General features: G+C 40.0%; 1 protein-coding gene across 4 annotated transcripts in view; it reads right to left on the bottom strand.

Annotated features, from left to right (window-relative positions):
* Positions 1–10000, bottom strand: part of nbas (NBAS subunit of NRZ tethering complex) — a 377838-nt gene that overhangs the window by 83700 nt on the left and 284138 nt on the right. For all 4 annotated transcript variants that reach the window (XM_061929010.2, XM_061929012.2, XM_061929011.2 and 1 more), the window contains exons 46-47: positions 6470–6694; positions 4661–4863 (exon numbers count right to left, since the gene is read on the bottom strand). In XM_061929010.2, the coding sequence (XP_061784994.2) occupies positions 4661–4863; positions 6470–6694 (428 nt within the window). The remainder of the gene's footprint in view (positions 1–4660; positions 4864–6469; positions 6695–10000) is intronic.

Genomic DNA, 10000 nt, shown 5'->3' with positions numbered 1-10000 from the left:
ATCCGTTGTGGTGAAGAAGGAGCTGAGCCAGAAGGCAAAGCTCTCGATTTACCGGTCGATCTACGTTCCCATCCTCACCTATGGTCATGAGCTTTGGGTCATGACCGAAAGGACAAGATCACGGGTACAAGCGGCCGAAATGAGTTTCCTCCGCCGGGTGGCGGGGCTCTCCCTTAGAGATAGGGTGAGAAGCTCTGCCATCCGGGGGGAGCTCAAAGTAAAGCCGCTGCTCCTCCACATGGAGAGGAGCCAGATGAGGTGGTTCGGGCATCTGGTCAGGATGCCACCCGAACGCCTCCCTCGGGAGGTGTTTCGGGCACGTCCGACCGGTAGGAGGCCACGGGGAAGACCCAGGACACGTTGGGAAGACTATGTCTCCCGGCTGGCCTGGGAACGCCTCGGGATCCACCGGGAGGAGCTGGACGAAGTGGCTGGGGAGAGGGAAGTCTGGGCTTCCCTGCTTAGGCTGCTGCCCCCGCGACCCGACCTCGGATAAGCGGAAGAAGATGGATGGATGGATGGATATATATATATATATATATATATATATATATATATATATACATACATATACATATATATATATATATATATATACATATATATATATATATTTATATAAGGGCTGCAACTAACGATTAATTTGATAATCGATTAATCTGTCGATTATTACTTCGATTAATCAATTAATAATCGGAGAAAAGAGACAAACTACATTTCTATCCTTTCCAGTATTTTATTGGGGAAAAAAACAGCATACTGACACCATACTTATTTTGCTTATTGTTTCTCAGCTGTTTGTACATGTTGCAGTTTATAAATAAAGGTTTATTAAAAAATAAAAATAAATGTTTTAAATAAATAAAAAAGTATATATAAATGCCTCTGCGCGTACGCATAACATAGATCCAACGAATCAACTATTTTTACAATCGATTTTAATCGATTAGTTGTTGCAGCCCTAATATATATATATATATATATATATATATATATATATATATATATATATATATTTATTTATTTATTAGGGCTGCAACAACTAATCGACTAGCATGCTAGCAGCAACCGGGCTAGGTCCGACCATACGTCCTCTTTTCACCGGACATGTCCTCTTTTGCAGGGCTGTCCGGTCGGTGTTTCTTAAATGCCTCAAATGTCCGGCATTTTGAGTTAGGATTGCGTGTATTTTCAATGTACGTTCAGGGTTAAGAAGGTTAAAAACAAAACAAATTGTGCGTGCAGCAGAATTCGTGAGGGAGGGGGAGAGACAGAGAGAGCGAGAGAGTTGTGAAAAACGCGCATGCGTCGTCAGGCTCTGCTTTTTATCCATAGATTTATCAGATTTAATTTTTTATTATCTATAGCAAGGGTATCAAAAGTGTGCATTTTTGTGTAACAAACAGTTCAGGGTGTCCCAAGTTACTGGAGTGTGTTAGGTAAGGAGGAGGAGTGTTGTCCCTCCAGAGTTGCCGTAGGGCTATGACGTAATAGGTCTATAAGTGTGGGTTGTTGAAGGAGGTGTGGAAGATGACATTAAAGAAGTGGTGGAGACCGGACCTGCTCTCATGACTCCCATTTATTAATTTATTGTTATATTATATCAATACACAGAATACGGCGTGGCGCAGTGGAAGAGTGGCCGTGCGCGACCCGAGGGTCCCTGGTTCAATCCCCACCTAGTACCAACCTCGTCATGTCCGTTGTGTCCTGAGCAAGACACTTCACCCTTGCTCCTGATGGGTGCTGGTTAGCGCCTTGCATGGCAGCTCCCTCTATCAGTGTGTGAATGTGTGTGTGAATGGGTAAATGTGGAAGTAGTGTCAAAGCGCTTTGAGTACCTTGAAGGTAGAAAAGCGCTATACAAGTATAACCCATTTATCATTTAATATGTGAACCCAGGACACTCGGCTACATTTGTAACATTTTCCTTGTTTTATTTGGCAAGTTGAAAGAACATGGCGCGAGTATGATGTTTTAAAAAAAAATAAAATACTGGAAAGGATAGAAATGTAGTTTGTCTCCTTTATCCGATTATTAATCGATTAATCGAAGTAATAATCGACAGATTAATCGATTATCAAATTAATTGTTAGTTGCAGCCCTAATATATATATATATATATATATATATATATAGTATATACAGTATATATATATATATATATATATAAATATATATATATACATACACATATTTATATATATATATTTTTTTATATATATACATATATATATATATATATATACACACATACATATACATATATGTATCTATATATATACATATATATATATATATATATGTATATACACACATACATATACATATATGTATCTATATATATATACATATACACATACATATATTCACTGAACAAGAATATGAACAACACTTGTTTTTGCTCCCATTTTGTATGAGTTGAACTCAAAGATCTAAAACTTTTACTATACACACAAAATACCTATTCCTCTCAAATATTGTTCACAAACCTGTCTAAATCTGTTAGTTAGCAGTTCTTCTTTGCGAAGATAATCCATCCCATCTCACAAGTGTGGCATATTAAAATACTGATTAAACAGCATGATTATTGCACAAGTGTGTCTTAGGCTACAATAAAAGGCCACTCTGAAATGTGCCGTTTTATCACACAGCACAATGCCACAGATGTCGCAAGTTTTGAGGGAGCTTGCAGTTGTCATGCCGACTGCAGAAATGTCTACCAAAACGGTTCAGAACGTGAATTGAATGTTAATTTCTCTACCATAAGCCGTCTACTAGGGAGTTTCAGAGAATTTGGCAGTACATCCAACTGACCTCACAAGTAACCACACCAGCCCAGGACCCCCGCATCCAGCAGGTGCACCTCCATGATCGTCTGAGACTAGCCACCAGGACAGCTGCTGCAACAATTGGTTTGCCTAACCAAAAAATGTCTGCACAAACTGTGAGAAACCTTCTCAGGGAAGCTCATCGTCGTCCGCATCGGGGTCTCGACCTGACTGCACTTCGCTATCGTAACTGACTTGAGTGGGCAAATGCTCTCATTTGATGGCGTCTGGCACGATGAATCCCGGTTTTCACTTTTCCGGGCAGATGGCAGAGTGTGTGTGGCATCGTGTGGGAGAGCGGTTTGCTGATGTCAACGTTGTGAAATGAGTGGCCCATGGTGGGGGTGGGGTTATGGTATGGGCAGGCGTACGTTATGGACAACAAATGCGAGTGCATTTTATTGATGGCATTTTGAATGCACAGAGATACTGTAACGGGATCCTGAGGCCCATTGTTGTGTCATTCACCCGAGACCATCATCTCATGTTGCAGCATGACAATACACGGCCCCATGTTGTAAGGATTTGTACCCAATTCCTGGAAGCTGAAAACATCCCAGTTCTTGCATGGCCAGCATACTCGCCGGACATGTCACCCATTGAGCATATTTGGGATGCTGTGAATCGGCGTATACGACAGAGTGTTCCAATTCCTGCCAATATCCAGCAACTTGGCACAGTCATTGAAGAGGAGTGGACCATCATTCCACAGGCCACAATTAACAACCTGATCAACTTAATGCAAAGGAAATGTGTTGCACTGCGTCAGGAAAATATTGGTCACACCAGATACTGACTGCTTTTCTGACCCCACAGACCCCCAATAAAGCAAAACTGCACACTTCAGCGTTGCCTTTTTATTGTGAGCAGCCTAAGGCACACCTGTGCAATAATCAGCATCTTGATATGCCACACCTGTGAGGTGGGATGGATTATCTTGGCAAAGGAGAAGTGCTCACTAACACAGATTTAGACAGGTTTGTGAACAATATTTGAGAGGAATAGGTCTTTTGTGTATATAGTAAAAGTTTTAAATCTTTAAATTTAACTCGTGAAAAATGGGAGCAAAAACCCAAGTGTTACGTTTATATTTTTGTTCAGTATATATATACACACACACATATACACACACATACAGTATATTTAGTGTATATAAAATCACAGTCGGTACAGAGGTAGACCTTGCTAAGACCAGGGAAAAGGTTGGTGACCACTGCAGTAGGCCAGATTGCAGCCCTTATTTTTCATGTTTATATTAAAATGTATGTAAAATTCTACCACCTAATAATAATATATTTGAAATTTCAAAACATTTACTCCCGTTTTGTTTATTTTGACCACATTTGTATTCGGCCTTTATCATTAGCCATTAATTAGCTAATAATTAAACCTAATGAAATAAAGCACTCTTCAAAATGCAATGTACACATTAAAACATAGGAGCACTTTAATTCTAAACATTTCCTTCCTGTGTTTACATGAAGAGGACATTTTCCACTTGCGTGTGTTTAATGGTTGTGCAAGGTAGTGAGGGGGCGTCAAGTGCAAATGTGAAGCTCATATATGGAAAGGAAGAAAGCAAATAATAGGACGGCGTCTGACAACATGATTTTCCTGTCTCAGCGGGAGGTGTTTGACAGCCATTTTGTCTAAACCGCCATCCTATTATTAGCTGATTTTTGCTGACATGTCAGTGGTCCATGCCTTGTCTGATTAATAAGCGGTTACTGATACATCCTCAAAGGCAGCGACAAGAAGCATGTGTTTGGGAATCAGGCTAAAGTTATCTACTAGTGCTAGGCTAACAACGAAAAATGTACAGTCAATACCTTAGTTCGGCGACCACTCTGGCGACCGCATCCTGCAGAACGCTTTTGACAGACAGGTCGAGGCAACCCACGGCGACCTTCAGGAGCTCTGCGATACTCTCCAGAGGCTGCCCGTCAGTTGCCATGGCGACCGCCAGCTTGTGCACCTTTGACCTTTCCGATCGAGACATATCGTACAGTCGATTGTAACCCCGCAGCTGCTCCTGGAACGCAAGATCAAAGAGACGATGTTTCAATGGCCTGTTTGCTAGCTAGCAGGCTACTTTCTTATCTAACAAGGACGTAATGAACCAGTTTTGATTCTGGAGTACAACCAACGGTTCCATTGTGTTACTCAAACGGTAGAAAGAGTAAATTAACTCCTCTAATAAAAGTAAAAACATTGTCAAGATGGTCAACACATTTTTGTGTGTTTGCCAGACCATTTTTGATTCCAGAACACAGTAATTAATCCATCAAAAGTGAAAAAAATGATGGAAATAATGTTTTGTTTTTGTCTATCCGTTTGTTATCTAGCAGGCTACTTCTTGGTTCAAGGAGGGTGACATAAGACAACAGGACTGTACCCTACCATCTTTGATTTTGGGGCTTTGTTCATACCAAAGTCTATAAAAATGGGACCCATTACCTCCCTGCTTGGCACTCAGCATCAAGGGTTGGAATTGGGGGTTAAATCACCAAAATGATTCCTGAGCGCGGCCACTGCTGCTGCTCACTGCTCCCCTCACCTCCCAGAGGGTGTGACAAGGGAATGGGTCAAATGCAGAGGGTAATTTTACCACACCTAGTGTGTGTGATTATCAGTGGTACTTTAACTTTAATGACTTAATTGGCAAAAAGAGTAACAAATTCAGAAGTAAAGACTTGCAGAGCGACATACTTTTGTTTGTTTGTTAGCCAGCTGGCTACGTCCTGGTTCATGGAGGATGACATACCAGACTATTTTTGATCCTTGAGCGGGGAGTTAATCATTAATTACATGTTTAGTTTTTCAATCAAATTAATTTATCATACGATACTAATTCGTAACCCTGCCTTTATTATGTATTTCCAATCTACCAATGACATTGGTAGATTGGGGACGGCGTGGCGAAGTTGGGAGAGTGGCCGTGCCAGCAATCTGAGGGTTACTGGTTCAATCCCCACCTTCTACCATCCTAGTCACGTCCGTTGTGTCCTTGAGCAAGACACTTCACCCTTGCTCCTGATGGGTCCGAAGTGGCTGGGGAGAGGGAAGTCTGGGCTTCCCTGCTTAAGCTGCTGCCCCCGCGACCCGACCTCGGATAAGCGGAAGAAGATGGATGGATGGATGGATGGAAGCGCTATACAAGTACAACCCATTTACCATTTTGTGACATTCTAAAAATAACGGTTAAATGCTATTAACTAGCACTGTGGGAGGCAAAAATGACCAGTTTTCAGTGATGTTACAACACTGACCTAGTCAAATCATACACTAATGTTTCCATGTACACATACACACATTACAAGTGTTAGGTGACAGGAGTGTAAATGAGTGCGGCTTGGACTAATAAGACGGATACATAATGTACACATACCGTATTTTTCGGAGTATAAGTCACACCGGAGTATAAGTCGCACCTGCCGAAAATGCATTATAAAGAAGGAAAAAAACATATATAAGCCAAACTATGAAAAAAACTGCGACTTATAGTCCGAAAAATACGGTACTCGATCTGACCAGGTTTAAACTAATAAAACACAATATTTGTTTTTGATGGAGCAGTGATCCTGAGACATGTCTTTTACCGCATGAATGAGTGAAAGTGTAGTGCACATGGCGTCTACCTGCTGGCTGTCTTTGAGCGACACGATGAATGGATGACTCAGCGTGTCCAAGTGGGCTTGTGATTGCTGCAGGTGTGCCAAGGCCTCGTCAAAAGTCATCGCCGTAGGGTCCGCCCCATCCTGATTGTCGGCCGCATCTCCCCCTCGCTTCCTGCTCTTCTCGCCCAGCTGGCGCAGGGCTTTGGTAGCTCGGCGAATCAGCTCAGAACGCGCCTGGATGCTCAGCTGTAGAAAGAAAAGGCTATTATCTTACATTTCTAACCCTTAGGTCATAAAAAGGTCCGACTCATAAATGTGACTTCTTTTTTCACACTTTTAAATCTCATCTAACTGAACATCTAATATATATACAGTCGTGGTCAAAAGTTTGCATACACTTGTAAAGAACATAATGTCATGGCGGTCTTGAGTTTGCAATCATTTCTATAACTCTTATTTTTTTGTGATAGAGTGATTGGAGCACATACTGTACTTGTTTGTCACAAAAAAACATTCATGAAGTTTGGTTCTTTTATGAATTTATTATGGGTCTACTGAAAATGTGACCAAATCTGCTGGGTCAAAAGTATACATACAGCAATGTTAATATTTGGTTACATGTCCCTTGGCAAGTTTCACTGCAATAAGGCGCTTTTGGTAGCCATCCACAAGCTTCTGGCAAGCTTCTGGTTGAATTTTTGACCACTCCTCGTGACAAAATTGGTGCAGTTCAGCTAAAAGTGTTGGTTTTCTGACATGGACTTGTTTCTTCAGCACTTCCTTTACTACTTTTGACGTGTGTTTGGGGTCATTGTCCTGTTGGAACACCCAACTGCGCCCAAGACCCAACCTCCGGGCTGATGATTTTAGGTTGTCCTGAAGAACTTTTTCAATGTCTCATTTACTCTCTGTAAAGCACCAGTTCCATTGGCAGCAAAACAGGCCCAGAGCACAATACTATAACCACCATGCTTGACGGTAGGAATGGTGTTCCTGGGATTATTACTATTATCCAGGGAAAATTGTAATTTCCCCTCGAGGATTAATAAAGTATTTCTGATTCTGATTAAAGGCCTCACCTTTTCTCCTCCAAACATACTGCTGGGTATTGTGGCCAAACAGCTTAACTTTTGTTTCATCTGACCGCAGAACTTTCCTGCAGAAGGTCCTATCTTTGTCCATGTGGTCAGCAGCAAACTTTAGACGAGCCTTAAGGTGTCGCTTCTGGAGCAAGGGCTTCCTTCTTGCATGGTAGCCTCTCAGTCCATGGCGATGCAAAACACGCTTGACTGTGGACACTGACACCTGTGTTCCAGCAGCTTCCCATTCATTGCAGACCTGCTTTTTGGTGGTTCTGGGTTGACTCTTGATCATCCTGACCAATTTTCTCTCAGCAGCAGGTGATAGCTTGCGGTTTCTTCCTGATCGTGGCAGTGACAAAACTGTGCCATGCACTTTATACTTACCAACAATTGTCTGCACAGTTGCTCTTGGGACCTTAAGCTCATTTGAAATGGCTCCAAGTGACTTTCCTGACTTGTTCAAGTCAATTATTAGTTTTTTTCAGATCTGTGCTGAGTTCCTTTGACTTTCCCATTGTCACGTTTGTAACCGAGTCTAATGACTGCATCACATGAGTCATATTTAAATGGGCTCAGAGAAGTCAACATGTGTCGTCAATCATAACAACTCACATGAAGTTAAGTGGCCATGCCATGACTCTAATTTGATTTGAATGTAACTTTTCTACATCACCAAAATTGATAATGTATGTTGCTGTACGTATACTTTTGACCCGGCTGATTTAGTCACATTTTCAGTAGACCCAAAATAAATTCATAAACGAACCAAACTTCATGAATGTTTTTTGTGACAAACAAGTATGTTTTCCAATCACTCTATCACAAAAAAAAAACAATTGTAGAAATTATTGGAAACTCAAGACAGCCATGACTTTATGTCCTTCACAAGTGTATGTAAACGTTTGACCACGACTGTATATTGTTTCATGTTTTATGTTGTTATGCTCTCTTTCTCAAAATTTTTATGGAAAAAATAAAACAGTATTTTCCAAAAATGAGGTGTAAAGTGGAGCATTCGGGACGAACACAATAATTGATAACATTGATTTTTAAAAGTTATTTTACATGACGATACATAATGAAAAAAAAAATCTATTTTTACCTTTAAGTCCCACAATGATTCGGTGTTCTGTCGAATTTTGCTGCTTCTTCAAAAAAAGCTACTAATAGCGTAAAACAGGGATTCAAAAAAAATAAAATACCATTGTTTGCGTCAATGTGAACTTTCTCATGCTGTAATTGTCTATTTGCTTGCTGGTTGGAAGACACAATGAGAGGAACAATTTAAAGTCACTACTTATTGCACACAAGGCATACCATATATATATATATATATATATATATATATATATATATATATATATATATATATATATATATATATATACACAGTTAAGTTCAGAAATATTTGGACAGTGGCATTATTTTAGCTGATATAATCAATATGAGCTTAAAGTGAAGACTCTCAGCTGTAATTTGAAAGTATTCATTTCTAAATTGGAGCAATGGTTTTGGAATTTTCAATGGACCAAAAGTAATTTGACAATCCACTCAAAAAGATTAAAAAAAAAAAAAAACAAGACTTCATGAGCTCTTGTTAACCTGTCATAAATTAAGCAGTTAAAAGGTCTGGAGTTAATGCTCAATGAAGGCGAAACAGACCATCCTGAAGCTGAAAAAAAAGAAGAAATCCATCAGAGAGACAGCAGAAATATTAGGAGTGGCCAAATGTAACAGTTTGATACATTCTGAAAAAAAAAGTGCACTGGTGAGCTTAGGAACTCAAAAAGGCCTGGATGTTCAAAGAAGACAACGGTGGTGGATGATCAAACAATCATTTCCATGGTGAAGAAAAACCCTTCACAACAACCCCTCAAGTGCACAACACTCTCCAGGAAGTAGGTGTATTATTAGCCTAATCGAGCATGCATTTCAATTGCTCAAGATAAGACATAAGGCAGAAAGACTCACACACAACCAACAACTGAAGACAGCTGCAGTAAAAGCCTTGCAAGGCATCACAAAGGAGGAAACCCAGCATTTGGTGATGTCCATGAGTTCTAGACTTCAGGCAGTCATTGCCTGAAAAGGATTCTCAACCAAATATTAAAAAGTAACATTTTATATGTCCAATCACTTTTGACCCCTTGAAATGAGGAGCATTTGCATAAAAATAGCTTCAATTCCTACATGTTAAATCATGTATTTTTGTTCGATACCGATATACAGGTAAAAGCCAGTAAATTAGAATATTTTGAAAAACTTGATTTATTTCAGTAATTGCATTCAAAAGGTGTAACTTGTACATTATATTTATTCATTGCACACAGACTGATGCATTCAAATGTTTATTTCATTTAATTTTGATGATTTGAAGTGGCAACAAATGAAAATCCAAAATTCCGTGTGTCACAAAATTAGAATATTACTTAAGGCTAATACAAAAAAGGGATTTTTAGAAATGTTGGCC

Source organism: Nerophis lumbriciformis, linkage group LG34 (assembly GCF_033978685.3).
Source record: "Nerophis lumbriciformis linkage group LG34, RoL_Nlum_v2.1, whole genome shotgun sequence".
Lineage (NCBI taxonomy): Eukaryota > Metazoa > Chordata > Actinopteri > Syngnathiformes > Syngnathidae > Nerophis > Nerophis lumbriciformis.
Note: the sequence above shows the minus strand (reverse complement) of the source record. Positions and strands in the feature narration are given on the sequence as shown.